The sequence below is a fragment of the Hypanus sabinus genome, chromosome 7, assembly GCF_030144855.1.
Source record: "Hypanus sabinus isolate sHypSab1 chromosome 7, sHypSab1.hap1, whole genome shotgun sequence".
In the NCBI taxonomy this organism is placed as follows: domain Eukaryota; kingdom Metazoa; phylum Chordata; class Chondrichthyes; order Myliobatiformes; family Dasyatidae; genus Hypanus; species Hypanus sabinus.
The window spans coordinates 8,624,156-8,651,485 of NC_082712.1; the positions used below are offsets into that span (position 1 = coordinate 8,624,156).

At 41.9% G+C, this 27,330-nt stretch overlaps 1 protein-coding gene across 2 annotated transcripts in view; it reads right to left on the reverse strand.

The window, feature by feature from the left end:
• Positions 1-5,800: 5,800 nt before the first annotated feature.
• The window catches only part of rnf4 (ring finger protein 4), a 66,030-nt gene continuing 44,500 nt past the window's right edge, over positions 5,801-27,330 (reverse strand). For both annotated transcript variants that reach the window (XM_059974165.1, XM_059974164.1), the window contains 5 exons: positions 21,676-21,752; positions 18,940-18,952; positions 16,897-17,074; positions 10,173-10,248; positions 5,801-7,065 (listed from right to left, as the gene is read on the reverse strand). In XM_059974165.1, coding sequence (XP_059830148.1) covers positions 6,916-7,065; positions 10,173-10,248; positions 16,897-17,074; positions 18,940-18,952; positions 21,676-21,752 — 494 coding nt within the window. In that variant the 3' untranslated portion in view covers positions 5,801-6,915. The remainder of the gene's footprint in view (positions 7,066-10,172; positions 10,249-16,896; positions 17,075-18,939; positions 18,953-21,675; positions 21,753-27,330) is intronic.

Genomic DNA, 27,330 nt, shown 5'->3' on the forward strand with positions numbered 1-27,330 from the left:
TCAGCCATGATCACAGTGAATGGCGGTGCTGGCTAGAAGGGCCGAATGGCCTACTCCTGCATCTACTGTCTATTGTTTCTGTCCACGGGGTGAGGTCAACTGAGGAGGATATGGGTGTACCCTCGGTACTGCCCGAAGCTCGTATGCACAGGATTTGTGCCCGGACAATCCCAGGCCCCAAGAGATGTCCATCAATGGCTGTGGGTGAGAGCCAGACTCAGTTGGGAGTCTAAGCTACACAGAGTCTAATATGGAAAGTTGCCTGCTGCACCGGAATCCACCAGGGCGTGATGGAGGGGAGAGTGAGTCAAGGCAATGGTGCTGGAATGGGGGTTCAGGGAGAATGACCAGATAGAAGCCCTTGTCTCTACCTGGTGGTGCCATTTCGCATATGCAGTGGGTGATCATCAGTTTCATAGTGAGCACACAAGTTATTCAAGTTATTTCTCCACTGACCAAATGCTTGGGGGCGGGGTGGGGCGTGTTAAGAGAGCTCTCTCTACCTTCATGGGTTCTGGAGGCATTGCCACTGAGGGTCCTACATCTTGAAATGGAACTGGAGTTTTGGCTTATGAGGGTCATTCCATAAGACGCTTGTCATTTTGGAAGGCTAGAGTGATGATGCTTTCGAGGTCAGTGGGTGTCTCTCTCGTGTCGATGGCTTTTCTTTCAAGTGCTCTGAGGGGCAGCACTTCCACATTCCAGCTGTACTCCATTGTGAGGGTCCTGAATTTCAAGCATGAACCTTGGTGCAGGGAAAGTACCCAATCCACTGTCCTCCCTCCACTTCCCAGATAATCAAAAATCTCGTTGATGAATTCCTCATAATTATTGCAAATGGTGCATTTATTGTCCCAGAGCTTGTCCAGTTAACAGAAAGATGTCAAAGGCAGTTTTGGCTTGGTCCATAGAATATAGAGATGGCTGGAGCTCAAACTGTGAGTCGCACTGGGACAGGAAATTTGACATTAGGTTGGGGATCTGTCAAAGTGTTCGGGCACCAGAATCCGGGGCTCCAAGGTTGAAGGCTGACTGGCTTGGGGTTGCTGTATTGAGATGGAGAGCTGGTTGAAAGTGGGAATCAAATGCCCAATGGTTTCAAGCTGCTTTGTCATTGTGTGCTCCTGTCAACAAAAAACTTCCATTAGGTGAGTGTACTCTGATGGTTGGAGATGTGGAGAAGAATTGACCCAGAAGCTGATAGGCAGAGATGATTTAGCAGTGAATTATATTTTGCTTCCTAATAAACTGCAAGATAACAAGCCAAGAGGGGTCACAAGAGAGAACAGATACCTAACACAAGATAATGTACGATTGTGGATGAGAGCTCGACTTAAATATGCTGCAGGTGATGAAGTGAAAATGACAAGTAAATGACTCCTGTTAGCTGTGTGGAGAATGGAAGGTGCATGACTGCACAGGCTTGACAGTACATGGTTTCAGGCTTTTGTATTTTCTGCTTGGTGGAAAAGGAGAGAAGAGGGGTATTTGGCTCTGTTGGCTGATTTACCAAGGCAGCAAGAAGTGTAGACATAATTCATGGAGGGGAGGCTGGTTCCTGTGACATGCTGAGCTGTGTCCACAACTCTCTGCAGTTTCTCATAGACACAGGCAGAACAGTTTACTACCATACCAAGCCGTGACACATCAGGATAAGATTTTGCACTTATTTTTATTAAAGAAATACATTACAAATGAGGAGGTCATCATCAGTCAAGGCAGACAATGGGTGTCACTCACAAATATTCTTTGGTCTGAGAAGAAAATTAAAGTTAACTAGATTGAGGATGGATTTGACTTGTAGGAATAAAAGCCGCAATGACAGTTCCCTGTCATTACTATATTTTTGAAGGCTTCAATGGGCTGAAGACTTAAGTAGACTGTAATGAAGAACTATAGGAAGCAGGAAATGAAAGAACCTCTAGCAAATGATGGATAAATAAAGACAATAAAAGATGATCTCTTACACGTTTGTTCAACCCAGAATCAATGAATGAATATTTTCATTATCTTAAATTAAATGTAGGAAAACAACATCCATCATTCGGGTCCCCCACCACCCAGGTCATGCTCTCATCTCGCTGCTGCCATCAACAAGACTCACCAGGCTCAGGCACAGTTATCATCCCTCAACCATCAGGCCCTAGAACCTGGAGAGAACTTCACTTGCCCCATCATTGAAATGTTCCCACAACCTATGGACTCACTTCCAATGATTCTTCATCTCACATTCTCAATATCTGTTGCTCATTTATTATTATTATTTCTTTCTGTATTTCCATGGTTTGCTGTCTTTTGCACACTGGTTAAACGTCCAAGTTGGTGCAGTCTTTCATTGATTCTGTTATGGTTATTATTCTATGAATTTATTGAGTATGCCCGCAGGAAAATGAATCTCGGGGTTGTACTTGGTGACATAAATGTACTTTGATAATAAATTTACTTCGAACATTTTGAATTTGATTTTGCTCATCACATTTTTTTCTTTGCTTGTAATTTGTAGAAGTGAGCGATGTTGGCAATATATCAGTGGTTTGATAATTCTGCACATCATGGAGTATTATAGCATAGGCCCTTTGGCTTACAATGTTGTGCCGACCTTTTAACCTACTTTAAGATCAATCTAACCCTTCCCTCCTACATAACCCCCCCATTTCTCTAACATCTATGAACTTGCCCCACATCAATCCTTTGAAATTACCTCTTACAGGCTAGTGAAACATTTTACAATGTCAGCGATCGGGGTTCCATTAAATCCACTGTCTATAAAGTGTTTGCATAGGTTTTCTCTGGATATTCCAGTTTCTTCCCACATTCCAAAGATACACAGGCGAGGGTTAATAAGTTGTGGGCTTGGTACATTGGTTCTGGAAGCATGGTTGACACTTGCAGGATACCCCCAGCACATCCTCGTAGTGTGTTGATTGTTGATGCAAACAACACATTTCACTGTATGTTTCAATGTACATCTGACAAATAAAGCTAACCTTTATCTTTATCTCTGGCACTAGACATTCCAATGCTGAGGAGCTGCTCTATACCCCCCACATAACTTTATAAATCTTTATTATTAATGTCTCAACATTTTGTAGTCTTTGTACCAGTTTAAGGCAGAGGTACAGACACTTGATAGAAGGTTACTATGTGTAGATGGAAATGCAGAATAAAGATTATTACAGGAGATCTGATCACTTCATTAAATGGTGGAGTGTGAGAGAGGTCATATCTTTTCCCTGAGGATGAATGCTTCAACTGCTGCTCTACTCTCTACATTCTTTACTCTATAGTGAGGCACAGCACAAACACCATCGAAAATTCGCCCAGACACAACGGTTGCTGGCCGAATCTCTGATGGTGATGAGGAGGCATACAGGAGTGAGGTCGATCAGCTGGTTGAGTCATGTTGCAACAATCTTGCACCCAATTATCAGCAAGACCCAGGAATTGACCAATTCTGAGACTTCCCTCCTCTTTTTTTGGTGTCTCCATCTCCAGTGACAAACTACCGACAGGCATCTTTTATAAACATACCAATTCCCACAGCTACCTTTACTATGCCTCTTCTCAACCTGTCCAGGATGAGGCTTTCCTTTCCAGGGCTTCACCGGAATGTCCTTCTTCATATAATGGGATTTCCCTTCTTCCACCATTGATGCTACCCTCACCCACATCTCCTCCTGCAGCCTTAACAGTGAGAGTTCCTCTTGTCCTTACATACCACCCCATCCAACAAATCATCCTCTGTAACTACTTCCATCTCCGAATGAATCCTACCGCTAAACACATCTTTCCTTCCCCCACCTCTGCTTTGTTGGGATCACTCCCTCTATGATTCTTTGTCCACTCACACCCTACCCCCCCAGCACTTACCCCTGCAAACAGCCAAACTGCTACATCTGCCCATTCACCTCCATTAAGGGCCCCAAGCGGTCATTCAGGTGAAGCAACACTGCACCAGCAAATCTGCTTGGATCACCTATTATATCCAGTGCTCCCAGTGCAGCCTCCTCTACATTGATGAGACCTGTTGTGAACTGAGGGCCTGCTTCGTCCATCATCTTTGCTCCATTCACCAAAAGTGGAATTTCCCACTGTCCAAACATCTTAATTCCGATTCCTGTTCTGATATGTTGGTCCACAGCCTCCTCTTGTGCCACGATGAGGCCACCCTCACAGTGGAAGAGAAACACCTCATATTCCGTTTGGGTAGCCTCCAACCTGAGAGCATGAATATTGATTTCTCCTTCCTGCAAGAAAATTCTGGCCCCTTGCCTCTTCGCACCTGCCTTTCACCTCCACCAGTGCCCTTCTTCCTGTCTTTTCTCCCATGGTCCACTCTCCCCTATCAAATCCCTTCATCATCAGCTCTTTACCTTTCTCACACACTTGGTTTCAACTACCAGTTTCCTGATACCCCTCTCCCCCTCCCCCCACACCTCATTCTGGCACCTTCCCCCTACCTTTCCGATCCTGAAGAAAGGTCTCAGCCTGAAGTATCATTTTTCCGTCTGAAGTACCGTCTGACTTGCAGAGCTCCTCCAGCATTTTGCAAAGATGATGATTGTGGACCAAAGGAAGTGGAAGTCAGGAGAATTGGCCAGTGGAACCGGTGGATGCAGATTCAATTGTAAAATTTGAGAAGTTTGGATAAATACCTGGATAGGAGGGGTATGAAAAACTATGGCAAAGGTGCAAGTCAATGGGACTGGGCAGGATAACAGTTCACCATCGACTAGATGGACTGAAGGGCCTGTTTCTGTGTTGTTGTACTTTATGACTTGGTAACACACACCAATCCACATTGAGGGGGCAGCAGTAGAAAGGGTAAGCAGCCTTCAAGTTCCTGGGCAGCGACATCTTAGACCACCTATCCTGTGCTGAACACATTGAAAAGATCATAAAGAAGGCATGCCCGTAGTTCTGCTTCACTGGGAATATGAGATCTGGTATGTCAGCAAAGAATCTAACAGATTTCTGTACATGTACTGTGGAGAGCATTCTGACTGGCTGCTTCATAGGCTAACATGGAGGCTCCAGTGCACAAAAGGCTGTAAAGGTTGGTGACTCAGCCAGCTCCGTCACAGGCGTAACCCTCTCCCACCATCAAGAACACCGTCTAAAGATAGTCTTCAAGAAGGCTGCATCCATCATAAAAGACCCTCACCATCCAGGGTATTCATTCTTCTCGTTACTACCATCAGAAAGGAGGTACAAGAGCCTCAAGGCACATACTCAAATATTATAGGAACAGCTTCTTCCCTTGCTCTATGTTGTTTCTGTGACTGTGTGTGCCATGGGACTGGAAAACTGCCAAAAACAAGCTCCAAACCTCTTGTTCAAAAGGAGGTGCAAGGACAGGAAGGAGAGGCAGAACCCAGAAATAGACCACCAAGAAATGATGGGGAGTTGTTGTAGTTTTGATAAAAAAAGAAAGCTCAGATTAGTAAATGGTTAATCATCAAGACTGAATGAGAGATAGCAGTGTACCCATGGAAATATAGAAACATTTGAGGAAGGGTCTCGACCCAAAACATCAATTGTTTGCACACCACCTCTCCCAGATGCTGCCTGACCTGCTGAGTTCCTCTAGCATGTATTTACATGACAGAGGGGAATTGGCCCTTCATTTTGTGTGTGTCACTCTGGATTTCCAGCATCTGCAGATTTGCCTGTGTTTATGATGTATTGTAAGCAATCTGTTACTTTTAGTAAAACTATAGCAACAGCTAGCACCAAACCAGGCAAAGGAAGAACTTGAAATAAAGTTAAACTGAGAAAAACACAGACTAAATGGGAGACATACGAGGGACTATTATTTTATTCATTATTTTAGCCCTCAGAATGTGGCAAAAAGAAAACATTCTACTTGACAAAACATTACATAACAAGAGGACATAATGGTCTAATTTTCACATTCATAAAACATCACTGCACAAAAGTTTACAGACAATGAAAATAAACTTCCTCCAATTACTCAAAACACTTCCAGTAACATCTTTGTTTAAAACTAATCTCATCTTTATTTTTCAGAGATATCTGAATTTCAAGATGTGAATATTAATTTGGTTCCAGCATTAGCTGAATTTTCCCAATACCTGTCATTGCACAGACCGATGGCAGCCGCCTGCACTCGGTCTGATGATCAGAATCTTTGGTCGAGGATACTGCTGTTTCAGACATTGGCTATGGGATAATTTAGGAGAAATAAAAGGCAATGTGTTCCCAAAGCAAAATCAGGAACCTGAAATCATGCATAGAGTAATCCTAGCCCTCCACAAATATCTCCTGAAACCCAGCCATCAGTGAATGTAAGGCTTTGAAAGATTTCCTGAGTAAGAGGGGTCTAACCAAAAGCTCGTGGTCCTCATGTAACCTTCAGCTTCTCTCCCCACCACCCTGTACCTGATGCTTCACATCTCCCCCCACAGTTGCAATGGCAGGAAGGAGGGACTGTCTGATGCCACTTGGGGAGCTGAGCAGGACAGAGTGGGGCTCCCGTAAGTCGGCAAGGTGGACGGGCAGACTGAAGACGGAGCCGCGTTAATTGACTGCATGTGCAGTTGGTGACCAGTCTCTGATCTGGGCTGGTGGTGAGAGAGGCAAAGCGCAGAAAAGAAAGAGAAATATGTAGAAAACACACATCTGAGCTGAGCTGGCAACTGGAACGTGCTGGTGAAAGCTTTATTTCTCACCCGCAGCCGTTACCCATCCCCTCCCTCCCAATTCCAAGTTACAGCAAGTCCACTGGATTAGATGGATACAGTGATCAGTCAGCGTTACACACATCCTTCCGTCTCCCACAAGGAGCGCCTTTTGTCACTGATAAATCTGAAGAATGTCATAGGTTTTTTGACATGCCCAACGCATGGCCGGGTGAATAAATTTCAGAATGACACCCTCCCCACCTCTCCGTGGTCAAACGTAAATTGGATGGTACTGACGTGAGTTTAGTTTCTTTCGGCAGGTTGGGCACGTGTGAGAGTTTCTAAGAGAGTCCCGAATGCACTGGCTGCAGAAGATGTGACCACATTTCGTCGAGACAATCAGCCGCCCACTTTGGACAATCTGGACAGGGACCGAGAAATGAAATTATAACAGTGGTAATTATACAAAGTGCTTTTCAAAAACTACAAAGGGAAAGTCAGACTCTTCATTCAATTCAGTCAGATATTGATCAATTTGAATCTTTGTCCAAATTCTTAAATTCTTCTGGGGTTTAAACGTAAAAGAGAACATCTCTAAATTACAATTTTATATCAGCATCCTATCTTTTGGAGGTAATAATTTATTGTAGCATTTCTTAAACTATGGAGTTTCAGAGTCACACTGTACAGAAACATGCCCTTCAGCCCATCTCATCCATGCTGTCCAGCAAGCCAGACCTATCTGCCTGAGTTTGGCTCAGAGACCTTATTATTTTGTAAATTATTTATTATTTAGAGATACAATGAAGAACAGGACCTTCTGGCTCAATGAGCTGCACCTCCCAGCAACCCACCTATTTAACACCAGCCTAATCACAGGAGAATTTACTATAACCAATCAACCTACTACATCTTTGGTCTGTGGAAGGAAACCAGAGCAGCCGGAAGAAACCCACTCCCACTCGGTCATGGGAAGGATGCACAAACTTCTTAGAGGTCGCTAGAATTGAAATCCAAACTTCATCACGCAAAGCTGTAACAGCATCACAATAACTGCAATGTTACTGTGGCACACTTCTGTAATTATGTCTTTCCACTGTATAGCTACTTCAAAATTTCACATTCTAAGGCACAGGAGTAGAATTAGGCTATTTGGCTCATCAGGTCTGCTCTGCCATTTCATCATGGCTGATTTAATATTCTTCTGAACGCCATTCTCCTGCCTTCTCCTTGTAACCTTTGACACCCTTACTAATCAAGAACCTACCAACATCTGCTTGATCACAGTTGTCTGTGGTAATGAATTCCACAGATTCACTACCCTTTAACTAAAGAAATTCCTCATGTTCCTTGTTCTAAATGGACGTCTCTCTATTCTGAGGATGTGCCCTCTGGTCCTAGACTCCACTACTTTCAGAAACATCCTCTCCACATCCACTCTACCTCGGCCTTTCAACAATCGATAGGTTTCAATGAGATCCCCCCTCACTCTTCTCAACTCCAGCAAGTACAGGCCCAGAGACATCAAAAGCTCCTGATACTTTAATCCTTTCATTTCCAGAATCATTCTTGGAGATCTCATCTGGACCCTCTCCAATGATAGCATATCCTTTTTTTGATATGGAGCCCAGAACTGCTCAGAATGCTCCAGATGTGGTCTGACCAATGCCTCAGCAATACATCCTTGTTTTTATACTCTAAGTACAAAAACAGTTACCTTCCCCAAGCAGTAAGACTGATTAATACCTCCACCATTACTTTATTATGTCCCATTGGTCACCTCATGTAGAGACTAGTGTTACAATCTATGTTTTGAAACTACCTTCTGTGTTTATATTTACTATCTTCTTTACCTTGTGTTTTTTCTGCTGCATTGGATGCAGAGTAATGATTATTTCGTTCTCCTTTGCACTTGTGTACAGAAAATGATATTAAACAATCTTGCACCTTGATTCCTGACGTCGTAATTGCTTTTAAACCGATATTACTTCTGAAATACAGTGACTAGTTGGTTGTAAGCAATAAAGTAGTTTGGATTGAAAGTAGTGATGATGAGTTTTGGGTGTTATTCGAGGTAAGTGGTAGCAGGACCGGGGGAGGAGCCGCCCCACTCTCTCCACGTCCGATAAAACTCATCTTCCATGTGTTATGAATCATCTACAGACAGGCTTGAAAGCAGCAGCTCAGACTCTCGAGGACTGCACTCAGTTGGGACCTAGGTTTACACACATTCTGGATTATGAAGCAACCTATTTCCAAATCGGACAAGTAGAAGAGTGAGGGTTCAAACTGAGGCGATAAAAGGCTGAGATAGAGTGGAAGTGGAGAGGTTTTTCCCATAGTGGGGAAGCCTAGAACTCTGAATATCCTTTATAACCGAGATGAAGAGTTTCTTTTGCGAGAGGATGAGGGATAATAAATCAGACATGATGGAATGTGGGGTAGAATTTATGGGTCGAATGGCCTAATTCTGCTCTATGTCGAGGTTTAAGAAAAATCCATTTATCATCTGGAATAAACTGCCTATAAGGGCAATGAAAAATGGTGAACAGGGACATATGAAGAAGTGGAGAAATGTTAAGGAAATGATATCCACAGCTTTCTGGGAAATGAGCGGGTTAAAGGGATCGAGAATCAGCAGAGATATGACAGGCTGTTCAATAAACATCTTCAATCCATATCCCCCTATTCCTGCAAATTGATCTGTCTATCTAAAAGCTAACTGAACACCACTCTGACATCTGTTTCACTACCACCAGAATCATAAAGTATCGCACAGAAACAGGCCTTTCAGCCCATCTAGTCTGTGCCAAACTATTTAAGTTACCTAGTCCCATCCACCTGCACCTGGACCATAGCCCAGCATGCCCCTACTATCCACGTACCTATCCAAACTTCTCTTAAACACCGAAATTGAGCATGCATGCACCACCTGGCTGGCAACACATCCCATGCTCTCACAACCCTCTGAGTGAAGAGTTTCCCTCATGTTCCCCTTAAAACTTTTCACCTTTCACCCTTAACCCATGACCTCTGGTAGTAGTCTCACCCAACCTCAGTGGAGAAAGCCTGCTTGCATTTACCCAATCTATACCCTCAAAATTTTGCATACCTCGATCAAATCTCTCCTTAATCTGCTACGTTCCAAGGTATAAATTCCTGAACTATTCAATCTTCCCTTATAACTCAGGTACTCTAGTCCTGGCAACATCCTTGTAAATTTTGTCTGTACTCTTTCAATCTCATTGTCATCTTTTCCGCACACAATACTCCAAATCAGGCCTCGCCAACATCTTATACAACTTCAACCAAACAATCCAACTCCTGTACTCAATATTCTTACAATGACAATGTAAAAAAAATTGCACCTCAGGTTCTAAAATGCCTCTGCTGTCACCTTAAAACCATGCTCCCCCCCAACCTGGGGAAAGGAGCGTTACTTTCCAACTTATTGGAGTAGAAGGGCCTGTTCCATACAGTATCACTAAATAAATAAATCAATAGATTTCTCTAGAGATGTAGGCTTACCTCTTTGTAACCATCCATACAAATGGGACAGCTAATGGTCCCTGAGGAAGACCTGCGGTGAACGAACCTGTCAGATCTGCCAAAAATAAATATAGAAAATGTTAAATTCAGTTACACCTATAAGCAAATATTTTCATCCCAGTCTGGCACCAACATCCACACTGGACTTCCTTTCCAAAACGAGCCAGAATCAGAAACAATGCAGATGCAAGCAGAGGCTCTCAGCTGGGTCAAGGCACAAAGTGTCTGACTTCAACACAGAGTGCTGAACATAATGGAATTCCAAAGCCTGGAAGCTTTCACTTGTGTGGGTGGGAAAGAGGAAAGGGGCCTGTTTTGGTGCTTGTTGTGTTCTGTGTTCTTCTGCTGAACATTGTGGAATTACTATATTGCCACCAGAATATGTGGTGGCATTTGCACATCCTTAGGTTGTTGGCTATCAACACAAATGATGCATTTCACTCTGTTTCAATGCATACATTATAAACAAAGAAATCTGATCTCAATCATAAAATAGACATTAGACAAAATAATGTTAAATGATGAACAGAATGGGAAGGCAATGGATCAGTAACACACAGAGGAAACAGAGATCACCAGAATGGTACCTGGACTGGAGCATTACAGTTTTCAGCAGAGACAGACTGGCTGGGTTTGTGTTCTTTGTGCAAATGTGGTTCAGGGGTGACTGAAGAAGGATATATGAAATTATGAAGAGCATGGACAGGTTAGACAAAAGGGCAAAGTTAGATTTCTTTCATTTATCACACAAGCAAAGGATATGCTTTGGCTGTCTGCAAGTGTCATCACACATTCTGGTGCCAACCTAGCAGAGCAACAACAGTAAAACCCCAGAGGCAGTTGGTTTACAGACAATATGTGGGGGCATTTTTTCCACACAGATGGTTTCTGGAGTCTGGAAGAAGTAGAGGCAGAGACTCTTGCAACATTTCAACAGCATTCAAATAAGTAGTAGAATAGACAAGACAGAAAAGGCAATCAGAATCAGACCCAGGTTTACTACCACTGGCATGTGTCATGAAATTTTGCTGTATATATATATATAGCAAAAAGAGAGCAAAAAATAAGAAAAAATAGTAAGGTAGTGTACATGGGCTCATTGTCCATTCAGAAATCTGATGGAAGATGGAGAAGTGTGTGTCTTCAGGATCCTGACCCTCCTCCCCATTTGTAGTAATCAGAAGAGGGCATGTCCTGAATGACTGGGTCCCTTAATTATGGATGCCACCTTATCCTTTTGGACATTTCTTTTAGCAATAGACTAATGCAAGCAAATGGGATTAGTGTAGATACAATGAATGGCATAAACCTGATTGGCCAAAGGGTCTCCTTCTAGTCATACTAATAACTAGCTACTGAGTCTGTGATGACTATCAAAGACACATTTACACTATTTCTAAACTAATGCCATTTTATTCCCCCCGATAGACCTGTGATTTCAGTCTCCGAGGCTGATGTTCAAGAATCCATCAAGAGGGTGAACCCACAGAAAGTCCAGACGGGGTACCTGGCCACATACTAAAGACTTGTGCTAATCAACTGGCTGGAGGGTTCTCTGAGATCTTTAACCTCTCGCTTTGGCAGTCTGAGGTTCCCACATGCTTCAATTATACTAGTGCCTAAGAAGAATGTGGTAACTGCCTCAATGACCATCATCCAGTAGCACTTACATCCATTGTGATGAAGTGTTTTGAGAGGTTGGTGATGAAACATTATTAATTCTTCTCTGAGAAGTGACTTGGATCCACTCCAATTTGCCTACCAGCACTACAGGTCCATAACAGATGCCATTTCATTGGCTCTTCACTCAACCCTGGAACATCTGAACAGCAAAGATGCATCAGGATACTCTTTATTCACTACATCTCAGCATTCAACATTATAGTTAGCTCAAAACTAATCAATAAACTTCTAGACCTTGGCCTCAATATCCATCTCCTCCACAATCTTCATCAGCACAGGTGCGTCACAAAGCTTTGTGCTTAGCCCTGCCTTCTCTACTCACTTTACACTTATGACTGTGAGGCTAAACACAGCTCCAATGTCATATTCAAGTTTGCTGACACCACTGCTGTTGACTGAATCAAAGGTGGTGATGAATCAGTAAATAGGTGTAAGAATGAAAATCTGGCTAGGTGGTGCCACAACAACAATCTGTCACAATATCAGAAAGACTGAGTTGATTATTGAGTTCAGGAGGAGGAAACCAGAGGTCTATGAGCCAGTGTTCTTGAGGATCAAAAGTGGACCGAGTCAGCAACTTTAAGATCCTCTGTGTTATCATTTCACAGGACCTGTCCTGGACCCAGCATGTAAATGGAAGAAAGCTTGGCAACGCCTCTCCTTCCTCAGAAGTTTGCAAAGATTCAGCATGACATCTGAAATTTTGATAATTTTCTGTAGTTTTGTGGTGGAGAGTTTATTGACTGGTTGTATCACTGCCTAACAGGGAAAATGCCCTTGAAAGGAAAATTCTACAAAAAGTAGTGGATACGACCCAGTCCACCATGGGAAAAGCCCTCCCCACCATTGAGCACATTGACACAGAGTGCTGTTGCATCTTCAAGGACCCCCACCCCAGGTAATGTTCTCTGTTTGTTACTGTCATCAAGAAGGTAGTACAGGAGTCTTTGTCCTGATGGGTGCAGTCTTTCATCGAGTCTATCGTGCTTCTTGGATTTACTGTATATGCTTGCAAGAAAGCAAATCTTAGGACAGTTTTCTTTTGACATATATGTAATTTGATAATAAATTTATTTGAACTTTGAACATTGGCATCAATAGGCCACCCAACCCCCAACACCACGGCTTCCAGTCTTTCTCTCTCACACTCACACACACACACACACACACTCTCACTCACTCTTAGGAGCAGTTTACAACAGCCAGTTATTTTTAAAAGTCACAAGTGTTTGCGATATAGAGATCACAGGGCGAAACCCGCATGGTCAAAGGAAGACACACAAACTCCAGACAGACCGGATGCGAGGTTGAGATTGAACACGTGTCTCAGGAACTGGGAGGCAGCGGCTCTACGCACCGTGCCACTTCGCTGTCCATTTCCCGGCCTCTTCCCCTGCATCTATTTAATCCTGGTGGAGGGAGCATATTTGAGCTTTAAAGCCAGGTAACAGAGTAGAGTGTCCTCTGTACGTCCTGGACATTAACCAAACAATGGATCAGAGCAACACACACAAAATGCTGGAGGAACTCAGCAGGTCATGCAGCATCTATGGACTTAAATAAACAGAAGAGGTTTTGGACTGAGACTCTTCTGCAGGACTGGAAAGGAAGGGGGAAGATGCAGAATAAAAAGGTGGGGGGGGAGGGATAGGAAAAGTACAGAGAAGAAGGAATCTGATAGGAAGGAGAATGGACTATAGGAGAAAGGGAAGGAGGGGTTCCCAGCGAGAAGTGATAGGGAGGTGAGAAGATGCAGGAGTCCAGAATAGGAATAGAAGAGGGGAGGGGGAGGGAATTTTTCTTTTAATAACCTGAAGTAGAAATCCATATTCATGCCATTAGGTTGGAAGCAACCCAAACGGAATGTAAGGTGCTGCTCCTCCACCATTGGGGTGGCCTCATTGTCTCACAAGAGGTGGCCATGGATCAACATGTCAGAATGGGAATCTAAACTAAAATATTTGGCCACTGGGAATTTCTGCTTTTGACAGATGGAATGGAGGTGCTTGACAAAGTGGTCAAAGACTGGATCAGAACGCTTGTAAACTGTATTATACTTACCTGATCTTATACTACTTGGAAAGCTGAGGACTTTGGCCTCAATTGTTCTGAGATGCATCAAGGATATTCATTCATGAAATCCAACTGCATTGACTATGGGCAACACACACTAAATGCTGGAGAAACTCAGCAAGTCAGGCAGCATCTATGGAACAGAATAAACAGTCATGGTTTGGGGCCAAGACTCTTCATCAGGACAGGAAAGGAAGGGGACAGAAGCCAGAAATGCCCCGCTTTTTTCCAGTCCTGCTGTAGGGTCTTGGCCTGAAATATCAATTGTTAATTCCCCTCCACAGATGCTGACTGTCCTGCTGAGTTTCTCCAGCATTTTGTGTGTGTTGATCAAGATTTCCAGCATCTGCAGAACCTGTAGTGTTTATGGGATGTGCAGAACCCAAAGGATAAATATTTTGGAGAAATTTGGTGTGAGGGCATGTAAAGTGGGACCTGCGATAGGGTTACCATCTTGTCAAAGACAGCGTCCATCATTAAGGACCTCCAATACATAGGACATGCTCTCCTCTCATTACTACCATCAGAGAGAAGGTACAGGAGCCAGAAGAGACACACAGATTTCTGAATAGACAATAATTATGTGCTGAGTCATATGTTGTGGGGATCATGGTTTTCGTGACCATGATTGTTCTTGGCAATTTTTTTTTAAAACAGAAGTGGCTTGCCATTGTCTTCTTCTCAGCAGTGTCTTTACAAGATGGGTGACCTCAGCCATTATCAATACGCTTCAGAGATCATCTGCCTGACATTATTGTTCACATAACCAGGACTTGTGATATGCACCAATTGCTACAAAACCATCCAGCACCTGTTCCCATGGCTTTACACGATCCATATTGTGGGGGAGGGGGAATGTGCTACACCTTGCCCAAGAGTGACCTGCAGGCTAACAGACGGAAGGAGGACCTTACACCTCCTTTGGTAGAGACATATCTCCACCCTCCATGAACCCTAGCTCATTACTTTTGCTCTCTTTCTACACTACTTCTTTATTTCTTACCGTAACTCATAGTATTTTTTATGCATTGCATGGCACTGCTGCCACAAAACAATTAAGTTCATGACATGTTAGCGAAACAGAGGCGTAGTGGTTAACTATCACAGGTTGGGGTGTGGAGTGTCAGGGCTAGGAGTCAATTCCAATGCCACCTGTAAAGAGTTTATGGTCTCCACGTGATAGTGCAGGTTTCCTCCAGGTGCTCCAGGTTCATCCAATAGTGCAAAGACATTAGCCTGTCATAAGTTGTCCTGTGAAAATGGGGGTTGCTGGGAAGGGCTGGAAGGGCCTGTTCCATGCTGTATCTCTAAAATAAGTTAATAAATAAAAATTAAACCCAATTCTGATTCTGATTAGGTACATCTTGCTGTTTGACGGTTAGAGAGAGTTGTGGAAAATTGAGAGCAAAGATTTTATTTAAATCATGGTATAGTTTGATTGTTGTCGTATGTATTGTTCTACTGTGAAACATGACATGTTGGTTGCATTTAAATGCAGGTGCAGGAGATTAAGGTGGAAACTCACTTCAATAAACCGATTTGTGTAGCTTTAGAGCAAATACATAATTGTAAACTTTCTTCAAAATATACAACTGAGGACCAGACTCAGCTTCATCAGCAGGTTAACAAATACACTAATCCAATGTTTGGATGACTTCATAGCACAATGTGCTGCCCTGATAGGTTCAGCAGGTTGTCACATGATGCCAACAAAGAATGTCATGCTGAGATTCCTTCTGCGTGGGAAGCTACTGGCTGGCACTCAGTAGTCCGCCCAGTGGCAGGAAGAGGGAACACCACCTCATGTGAGCTCCCTCTTCTGTCAGCTGGGAGATGACTTTTATTTTTATTCCTTTCAACTGAAAAATAGCAAAAGGTGCAAAATAAAAAGACACACACACACACCTGTGAATGATTGAGGTGTATTGATCAACAACTTAGAATAAAACTGCCCAACTTCGGCCCAACTTTTTGATAGCAACCAATTTACCTATCCAAGCTAGTACGATTTGCCTGCATTATGCCAATATCTGCCAAAATATTTCCAATCTACGAACCTCTCTAAATGTCTTTTAAACACTATAATTGTACAACCACTACCACATCCTCTGGCAACTCAGTCCACATACTCATCACACCGTGTGAAAAACCTTGCCCTTGTATTCCTTTAAAATTTTCCCCTTAAACTAACATGCCTTTTAGTTTTAGACCCACCTGTGAAAAGTCTGCAACCACCAAACTTATATAAACCCCACATGATTTTATATACCTCTGTGATGTCACCTTTTGCCCTGCTTTGCTCAAGGAAAAAAAGAGCCCCAGGCTCTCCATACAACACAAGAAATCCAGTCCCAGAAACTTCCTTGTGAATTGTATCTGAACCCTTCCCAGCTTGTTGTCATCCTTCCTGTAGCTGGGAAAAGCAATGTCTGTGCAGGGACATTCCTTTCACAAATACTACAAAAAAAAACAGGATCTGATCATACTGCTGCTGAGAGATCCTGTGAAGAAATTGGCCATCAAATGTCCAGTCTTGCAAACCAGGTGTAGTTTGAAGTATTTTAAAGATCTGAAGATGAGAGTTAACTTTAACTGTCACATGTACCTTGAAACACAGAGAAATGGGTATTTTGTGTTGAGGATATGCTGGAGGCATCCTGCAAGTGTTACCATGCTTCTGACATCAACACAACACAACACAGCCACAGTTGATAACACCTAACCCAACCCTTTCTGGAATGCAGAAAGAACAGAATACTTACAGGAAACACCCATGCAGTCACAGGGAGAATGTACAAACTCCTACAGACAACGCAGGAACTGAACTCTGATTTGACGGCATGCCAAATAGCGTTATGCAAACCACTACGCCACTGTGCATTGCTCGCAGGCTATATAGAGATACTCTGAAGTTACAAGAGTATTGGATTTTCTTTCTCCCTCTTACCTCAAGGCAGGATGAAGAGGAGTTCCCTGAGTTACACTTGCTGCACTTGTTATCGAAGGGCTGCTGCTCCCGTCTGGCCTGCCATCTTCCTCATCACTGCAGAGAATACAACTGTCTGACTGCATCCTGTCTGCTTGTTCGTCAGCTGAGCCTGGCTGATTGACAGGAGAAGACAGATCTGCCAAAAAGAAACGGGTATAATCACTCATATTCAGACACTTCTGTTTGACGATTCAGGGCTGAGGCAGGAGGCTAGGAAAGGAGAGCAAGGAGAACGTACCAAGCAAGGGGAGTGAATCAGAGGGAGAACAGGGCTGGGAAGGAAGTAAGGAAGAGAGATTATTGTAAAATACTACAAGCATGCACACTGATAGTTACTTCATTGGAAATGAGTTCAAGATTCAAGATCACTGAATGTCATTTCCAGTACAAAAGTGTAAAAGAGAACAAAAAGTATTTGTTACGCCAGGTTTAGAGTCACACAGCATGGGAAAAGGCCCTTCGACCTGTTTGGTCCATGCTGACCGAGCTTCTATCTAAGCTAGTTCCACTTATGTAGAACAGTCCAGCATGGTACAGGCCCTTCGGCCAACTGGTCATGAAATCCACACTAATCAAAAGAGGCAAGAGAGAGATTGCTGGAGCTTTGCGTCCACACCAGCAACAGGCAAGGTGGCAACAGCAGGGCAGAAGCTGTCCTTGAGCCGGGTGGTACACGTTTTCAGGCTTCCATATCTTTTACACAATGGTGGAGGGGATGGAGGTAGGGGTGGGTGGGACCTTAGACGATGCTGGCTGCTTCACCGGGGCAGCAAGAGATGTTGACTGGAGAGAAGTCAATGTTGTCAAGAAGAAAAATAGGAATCCCCAGGAAATTATAGAGACAGGAGGTAAACAAGAGAAAATCTGCAGATGCTGAAAATCTGAGCAACGCACACCAAATGCTGGAGGAACTCAGCAGGCCAGACTGCATCTATGGAAAAGAGTAAACAGTCAATGTCCTGGCCTGAGATGTTAACTGTTTACCCTTTTCCATACATGCTGCCTGGCCTGCCGAGCCCCTCCAGCATTTTGTGAGATAAGAAGCAAGATTTTTTCTAACACTGAGTAGCGGGTGCATGGAACAGGTTGCCAGGGGTGATGTTAGGGGGAGAGACATTCAGAGCATTTATGAGACTTTTAGATTGGCACATGGATGATAGAAAAACGAAGGGTTATGTAAGAAGAAAGGGTTAAAATGATCATAGAGGAGGTTAAAAGGTAGGCACAGCATTGTGGGCCAAGGGACCTGTACTGTGCTGTAGTGTTCTAGGTTTTAATATGAAACTCAGTTTGTAATGATAAATTCACTCTCTGCTATTTACCCTATACTTGCAATCTCAAGACTTTGTGGTAAGAAGTGAACATCTTATAACACCAGGATTGTGCAGCAGAGAGAGCTTTTCACCACAACATCTGTGGGACGTGGCAGCTCATAATATAGTGCAAAAAAATTCAAAACATAAACGAACAAAAGAACACCCAAATCCAATTTATTCATTGATGCTAATTTTCACAGAATATACAGAATACTCAGTGGGAGAGGAAGGGAATGGGGGAAATCAACGCACTGAGTACCTACATCAATTTTCATCATGAGAGAACGGAGTCAGAGGCAGCCACAGACTGTACAGTATTGGTCTCAAAGTAACTTTTAAAAACCGGTCATTAATGTCCGTCCCAAATGACATCTCTGTTGTTTATTGAAGATGATAGCTTATTTAGCTAATACAGACTCAAGCACCACTTCAACACACAGCACAGAGCAACTTCAAAGGCATGTGGTCACTTATTTATGTGTGTTGAACATATCAAACATTTCAAGGCACTTAATGTGATTAACTAGTTCCTTTGCTGGCAGAATGTATGAAATTATAAAATGAGCTTTAAACATGATGCCATTAGAATTAAGAAATTGCTGGGTAACATCAATTTCTTCAAACCTTTTTTTGCTTTTTGCATTGACAATAAATCATAAAAAGACATTCATGTTTTTAAACTCACCTTCATCTACAATCTGGAGAGTGCACATTTCATGTAAAACAAAAGAGAAATAGGTTAGATGAGATAAGGTGCAGCAAATGTACATATTATCATAGTGCTGGTAGCTTTGTTCCACAAACTACTCCTTGCTTTCTATTGAGTGCTGCTGAGCAGCAGAAAATAGAAACAATTGGGCAAATCATTTCAGATTTCCTCTGTGTAATAAAACGTCCCTATACATTTCTGAACAACACAACATACATGCCATTTGTTCTCCAACCCTCCTTTGAATTTGTGAATCAGAAGAACAACTTTATTTCACTGGGATTTGTGAAACAAACTCAATTTTGACAATCAAACAGCAGTGCTGATCTGACAACATGAGGAACAGTGCCATTTTGTGGCTCTTCACCTCCATGGATGATCAGTAAGTAAAACATTAAAACAATCAAAATATGAGAAAAGTACTTTGTAACTTCAACTAATTGCTATATTGACTCCCTTATTCAAATAGGAGGAGATGGCCCTGGTGCTTGCAGGGTTACATCTTTTGTTCATCTGAGCCCAGCACGTCAATTGAAAGGTCAGTGTTTATTCCCCATCTGCTACCTAGTGCATCGAAGAATTTAGCACGAACTGCAATACAAAGGCTGGAACCGGCGGCAAGTTCCCAATCCTTTTAAAGAACTGTACATACACTAACTACATTTGATCAACCTTTTAGGGTCACATTCCCCAAATACCAGCTTTTCTGAAACTCTAACTTTCAGCAAAATAAAATAGCAGTGGGATCTGGTTGCACAATGGGTCAGAGTTCTGCAAGCCTTACAATATCAGCCTTGTGTCATGAGCACGAGAGCATCCTGTCGGTGGGATTTGAATTTGCGTGCCGAATCAGAATCCCCCCAACTTCCAACTCAATGATTCAGAAACAGCTTTCTCCCCGCCCACTGTCAGATTTCTGAACCTTGCAATTCCTGTTTTTGCACTATTTCTGTACTATATAGTAATTTTGCTCACTGTAATATTTATGGGAAATAAATAATTACTGTAAATGACAAAATAATATAGTCATTATTTTATTTTCATAGTAAATAGAATTACTATAAATTGTTGTTTATATTTGTAGTAATATATTTATTCTAGTAATATAATACTACCTACATTGTATTATTTTGCATTACAATATATACTTACATTATATAATATAAATTATTACATTTATATCAATTAAATATGTATGTTATTGTATTGTATTTTTGTATACTCATATTATATAACAATAATTCATTATTACGATAAAACTACATTTTATAATTATCATTACATTATTTTTGCACTAGGCTGCAAAACAACCTCTTTCACATCATGTAAATAAGATGTGATGCCGATACGTTCCCTTGCAGGACACAGATTGAAGGTGGGAGGGGAAAGATTTAAAGGGGATCTGAGGGGTAAGATTTGTGTTTTCCATCCAGAGTATGGTCAGCATCTGGAACAAGCTGTCAGAGGAAGCAGCAGAGAGAATTACAGAAAAATGTAAGGAAGTGGAAGGATGCTGGAATAGTGAGTGATGTCAGGAAAGAGAAGTGTCAGAGAGCAGTGGGTAAATTGGCAGCAAGACCAAAGAAATGTTTGAATGGAGTACAGGACCAGGGATTGTCCCTGTAGTTTTCTGTACAAATGTTATGATTGTTTGGTCTGTAGCAAAGAACCTTACAATTACCGTGAAAATATATGGAAGAAAGAAGATGTATGAAAGCTTTCATCTGGCACTTTGGTTTAATAGACACAATAACATCTTAATTTTCAATGACTTTGGAGATGAATGCAAGACCAAGCTTCTGTAAATGAAGTAGATCAGAGGGCAAGAGAATAAATGGATCAGGTTTCAGAAAAGCAATACTTTCCCATATTCCTGTGGATATTCTGCCCTTAATTTTGCAAATCCTCATGTAAATGTACATATGGACATTGTACATTACGTCACAGTTCTGTGAATTTAACATAAAAACTTGAAAGAAATTCAATCACAAAGACAGGAAAATCTGCAGATGCTGGAAATCCAAGCAACACACACAGAATGCTGGAGGAGCTCAGCAGGCCAGGTAGCATCTATAGAAAAGACTACGGTCCAAGTTTCAGGCTGAGTCCCTTTAGCAGGCCTGGAGAAAAAAGATGGAGTAGACTTAAAAGGTGGGGGGAGTGGAGGGAGAAACACAAGGTGATAGCTGAAACCTGGGTGGGGGGGGGGGGAAGGGCTGAATTAAAGTTGATTGGTGAAAGAGATACAGGGCTGGAGACGGGGGAATATAACAGGACAGAAGCCATGAAAGAAAGAAAAGTGGGGAAAAGAGGGAGACGATAGGCAGTCAAGGAAATTAGGTCAGAGACAGAAAAGGGGATGGGGAATGGTGAGGGTGGGGGCATTACTGGAAGTCAAGTAATCTGTGTTCACCCCATCAGGTAGGAGGCTACCCAGATGGAATATAAGGTATTTTTTGTCCAACAGTAAAGGAGGCCGTGGATTGACATATTGGAATGAAAATGGAGAGTGGACTACTGAAATTGTACATTTATGTCATAATTGAAATTGATTTTTCCCAAGAACAAAATGGATCATCTCCCTCAGTTGGGTTAAGCTATAGATTCCTGATATATTTCTTCCCTCCACCCTCCTCAAACTATCTGTGAAATTCAGCACCATTTTTATCTTTGGTCTCTAACTTGACAGATAGTCCAGTCAGCATCACTTACCTCAACAGAATCATTGTTGGTGAGATCAACAACCACAGGTTCAGAGGATTCACAGGTTAGGTCAACTACCTCACCACCTGTCAGGACCAGACACCGCAGCTTCATTAATGCACTGTCAGGTTTAATTATGTTCTTAAACATTGTCTTATGATGAAAGAATGTAAGATGATTCAGAATTAGAATCAGGTTTAATATCACTGACATGTATCATGCAATTTTCTTGCTTTGTAGCAGCAGTAGATTGCAATACATAACAATAAAAATCTATAAATTACAGTAAGTCTATATAAAAATAAGTAAGTAGTGCAAAAAGAGAAGAAAAAATTGAGGGAGTGCTCATGGACTCATTGCTCATTCAGAAATCTGATGGTGGAGGGGAAGCAGCTGTTCCTGAAACAATGAGTGTGTGTCTTCAGTCTCCTGTACCTCCCTCCTGACGGTAGCAATGAGAAGAAGGCTTGTCCCTGGTGATGAGGGTCCGTAATGATGGATGCTGCCTTTTTGAAGCATCACCGTTTGAAGGTGTCCTGGATAGTGGGTAGGTTAGTGTCCATGATGGATCTGGCTGGGTTTCCAACTTTCTGCAGCTTTTTCTGATCCTGTGCAGTGGCCCCTCCTTACCAGATGGTGATAAAATTGTAGAAATTTTTGAGTGTCATGGGTGACACACCATGTCTTCTCAAACTCCTAATGAAATACAACTAACAAGGGGAAATCTGCAGATGCTGGAAATCCGAGCAGCACACACAAAATGCTGGAAGAACTCAACAGGCCAGGCAGCGTCAATGGAAAAGAGTACAGTCGATATTTACAACCAAGACCTTTTGGCAAGTCGCCAGCATGAAATATAGCTGCCATCTTGTTTTCTTTATAGTTGCATTGATATTCTGTGCCCAGGACAGATGTTCAGAGACATTGACATGCAGGAACTTGAAACTGATTGCCCTTTCCACTGCTGATCCCTCGGTGAGGACTGATTTGAGTTCCCTTGGCTTATCCTTCCTAAAGTTCATAGATTTATTCTTATATCACAAAAAGGCTGCTCCTATAAATAGCCTCCTCACACAGCACAAGGTTTCATCTCTAAACTTCAGCAAGTATGTTTTATTAAACCTAATGTGATTAGGTGTGAGTTTAGACAGGAAATCTCATTTTCAAATAACTTCATGTGAGCAATGCAATTCTGGGAAGAGTGAACCACTTCACATTGTCACCATTTTTCATCCAGTCAGATTCAAGTCCCAATTCAAAAATTGCTGGTCTCATGGATTAGTGTTACGAGGGATTCTTCCACTTTCACTTGAATGAGAATTTAAAACGTCCTTTTCAGATATCCAGATAACACTTGCAGGTCCTGACTTGGCAAATATTTATCCCTCTAATAATGTCAATAAAGCAGAATTGCATCACATCTGACATAAGCTAAAAGACCATAAGACATTGGAACAGAATTAGGCCATTTGGCCCATCAAGTCTGCTCCACCATTTCATCATGGCTGATCCAATTTTCCTCTCAGCCCCAATCTCCTGCCTTCTCCCCATATCCCTTCATGCCCTGACCAATCAAGAATATATCAACCTCTGCCTTAAATATGCATAAAGACTTGGCTTCCACAGCTGCCTGTTGGCTTCCATAGATTCACCCCTCTCTGACCCACGAAATTCCTCATTTCCATTCTAAAAGGACTCCCCTCTATTCTGAGGCTGTGTCCTCTGGTCTTAAGACTCTGACCACTGGAAATATCCTCTTTACATCTACTCTATCAAGGCCTTTCGACAGGTTTCAATGAAGTCACCCCTCATCCTTCTGAATTCCAGTGATAACAGGGTCAGCGCCATCAAAATAGCCATTCAATCCTGGAATCACTTTCGTGAACCTCCTTTGGACCCTCTCCAGTTTCAGCACATCCTTTCTAAGATACAGGGTCCAAAACTGTTCACAATACTCTATGAAGCCTCATCAGTACTTTATAAAATCTCAACATTACATCCCAGCTTTTATATTCTCGTCCTGTTGAACTGAATGCTAACATCACATTTGCCTTCCTCACCACAGACTCAATCTGCAAATTAACCTTTAGAGAATCCTGCACAAGGACTCCCAAATCCCTTTGTGTCTCAGTTATTTTGTATTTTCTCTCCATTTAGAAAATAGTCAACCCTTTCATTTCTTCTACCAAAGTGCATGACCGTACACTTCCCAACACTGTATTCCACCTGCCATTTCTTTGCCCATTCTCCAAATTTGTCTAAGCCTTTCAACTTCTCAAAACTACCTGCCCTTCCACCTATCTTAATTTTGTCTACAAAGTTTGCAACAAAGTCATCAATTCCATCATCCAAATAATTGACATATAACGTAAAAAGAATTGGACCCAACACAGATCCCTGTGACCTCTCTGGTTTCCTCTGGGTGCAAAAGTTTCCCCCCACGTTCCAAAGGCTTAGTAAGTTGAAGGCACCGGAAGTATGGCGACTCTTGTGGGATGCCCCAGCACATTCACAGACTGTGTTGATCATCGATGTCCATGACATATTTCACTGTGTTTCGACATAATATGACAAATACAGCTGATTGTTCTCTTTTTCTGGAGTGTTAGAGGTTAAGAGCTAACCTAATAGAGGTATATTAATTTATGAGAGGCAGAGAAAGTGTAGACAGAGTCCTGCGGCCAGCAAGATGCTGGAGAGCTCAGGTTTAAGGTGAGGGAGAACAAGTCCAACGGAGATTTCTGAGGCAAGTTTTTTTTTGTTTTACAGAGAATGGTAGGTGCCCAGAACATGCCTCAATGGAAAGTGGCATGATAGTGATGTTCAAGAGCAAGTTGTTAAAAAGACACATGAATAGTTGGGGAATATCGACAGGTTCAGGCAAGAGAGCAGTTTGAAATTGGCATGAGGTTTGGCACAGACAATATGAGTGAAGGGCCTGTTCCCACTCTGCACTGATCTGTGAAATGCACACTAGCTTGTGGGGTCTTCTTGTGTGCTCATTGATCGTCCTTCCTTTTACAAAGCACCAAAAAGAGATCTTGGGGTCCAGAAGATGCAGAAATGGTTAAAAAGCATGTCAGAGATACACAGCCTTCTCTCTCAACCTCTGCACAACTTCAAGAGTAAAAACTCTATCCTCATTTTCTACGTAATCTCAAGAACGATACTGGAATACTCCGATTGCATTTGGAAAGCAGAGGCATCATTTAGTGAAATAATATTTAAAGGATTTTAAAAAAATTATTGAGATACAACAGTGAATAAGCCCTTCTGGCCCTTCCAGCCACGATGCCAGCTCAAATCTATTCACAGCTGTAAGAAAAAGTTTGTTAACCCTTTGCAATTACCTGCTGTTCTGCATTCATTGTTCAAAATCTGGTCTGATCTTCATCTAAGTCACAATAATAAACAAACACAATCTGTCTAAACTAATAACACACAAACAATTGTACTTCATCTCATCAATACTGAGTACACCATTTAAACAATCACAGGTGAGGTTCAAAATAGCATGTGACGCTCTGGGGTAACGCCTTCTACAAAAGCTATTTAGAGTCAGCTGTTCCAATCAATGAGTTGAGATTGGAGGTGAGGGTTGAGGAGGTGCCCCTCCTTGTAAAAAGACACACAAAGTCAGGTTACTGACAGAGCCTGCTCTTCTCAAGAAAGATCTGTTTATGTGCACCATGCCTCAATCAAGACAATTTTCAGAGGATCAGAGAAGAATTGTGGAGCAACTTGAATCTGGAAAAGGCTACCAATGCATTTCTAAAGACCTGAGTGTTCATCAGTTCACAGTAAGAGAATTGTCTACAGATGGAAGAAATTCAGTACTGTTGCTACTCAAGAAAACAGCATGCAATGCTGAGGGAGATGAAAAAGAACCCAACGGTAACAGCAGAAGACTGCAGAAATCTCTGCAACTTGTTCAAGTCTCCTTTCATGTGTCCACTATAAGAGAAAAACTCTGATCAAGAATGGTGTTCATGAAAGGACACCATGGAGGAAAACTGCTCTCCAAAGTAAACATTGCTGCTCGTTTCACGTTTGGAAAAGACCACCTGGATGTTCCAAATGTTTCTGGGAGAATGGTCTGTGGTCAGATGACACGAAAGTTGAACCCTTGTTGGCAGAAATGAACCCCACTATGTTTGGAGGAAAAAGGGCACTGCATACCAACATCAAAATCTCAACCCAACTGTGAAACACGGTGAAAGAAGCATTATGGTTTGGGGCTGCTTTGCTACCTTAGGGCCTGGAAAGCTTGCAATCGTTGAGGGAACAATGAAGACATTTTATAGGAGAATGTTAGGGTAGAGGTCTGTCACCTGAAGCTTAATAGAAGTTGGATAATGCAATAAGAGAATGATCCAAAACACAACAGTCAATCAACAACAGAATGATTTAAAAAGAATAAAGTTTGTGTTTTGGAATGACTGGCTTCAAGTCTGGACCTTAATCCAATTGAGATGCTATGGCATGACCTGAAGAGGGCTGTTCATGCGAGTTATCCCAGAAATATTGATGAACTGAAACAGTTTTGTATGGAGGGATGGTCTAAAACTCCTCCTTGCCATTGTGCAGACCTGGTCAGCAGCTACAGGAAACATTGGTGGAGGTTATTACCGCTAAAGGAGGTTCTACCAGTTACTAAATACAAGGGTTCACATACTTTTTCCAGCCTGGACTGTGAATGATTAAACAAAGTCCAATAAAGACAAGAAAAGTACAATTGTTTATATGTTACTAATTCAGGTGGATTGTGTTTGTCTATTGTTGTGACTCACATGAAGATCAGACCATATTTCATGAGTTATCAATGCAGAAAGAAAGGTAAAAGCAAAGGGTTCACATTTTTTCTTGCAACTGTATGTATTCATAAACATATAGATACATACTGATATTTCTGTATATATGCACATTTCATTCATTATCTGTAATTTAACCTCATACTTATTTTTATACAATTCTTTATAATTGCTGAATGTTGGTTTTTGTTGTAGTGTATGTCACACCAACACAGCACAGCAAATTCCCAATCCATGTAAATTTATATGCCAAATAATAATGATCCATTATCTATTTATTGGGTATGGACTTAAAGACAGATCCTTAGTATTCAACCCTATTTACCTCACAAACTCATTTTCTGTTTACTTTCCAGAATTTTCTTATTTTCAAAATTTCTATTTGGACCAGATTTCAGAATGTTCACTGAATATTTGATTTTCTTATTCAGTAACTGTTGTGGGTTGTAGATGGATACTGTTTGATGCAGCTCAAATTATTGGCACTTCATTGTCAGCAAAATGAAAGACTCTCTCCATCTTCCCTTTCCGTTTGTCTTTAACAAAAACACCTAATTTTCTTTAGCTCTTCCTGCTCATTAACTAACACAAGGAAGACAATCATAACTGCCAATCTCTTACATTCATTCCGTGAACAGGCTTTTCTGTCTGAACTCTAAAAATACAAGTGGGAAAACTCCTTAATTACACTAATTACCAGCAGGTAAGACAAAAGTTAATGCAGCTGGTATTACAGTAGCTGGATTACAGTGCTCTGTAGGTGCTCATTAGTGTAAGATTATACCCAACACTTTTTAAATACTGCTTCACTGAAGAGTAAATCCAACCACTGATAATAAGCATGCCCACAAGG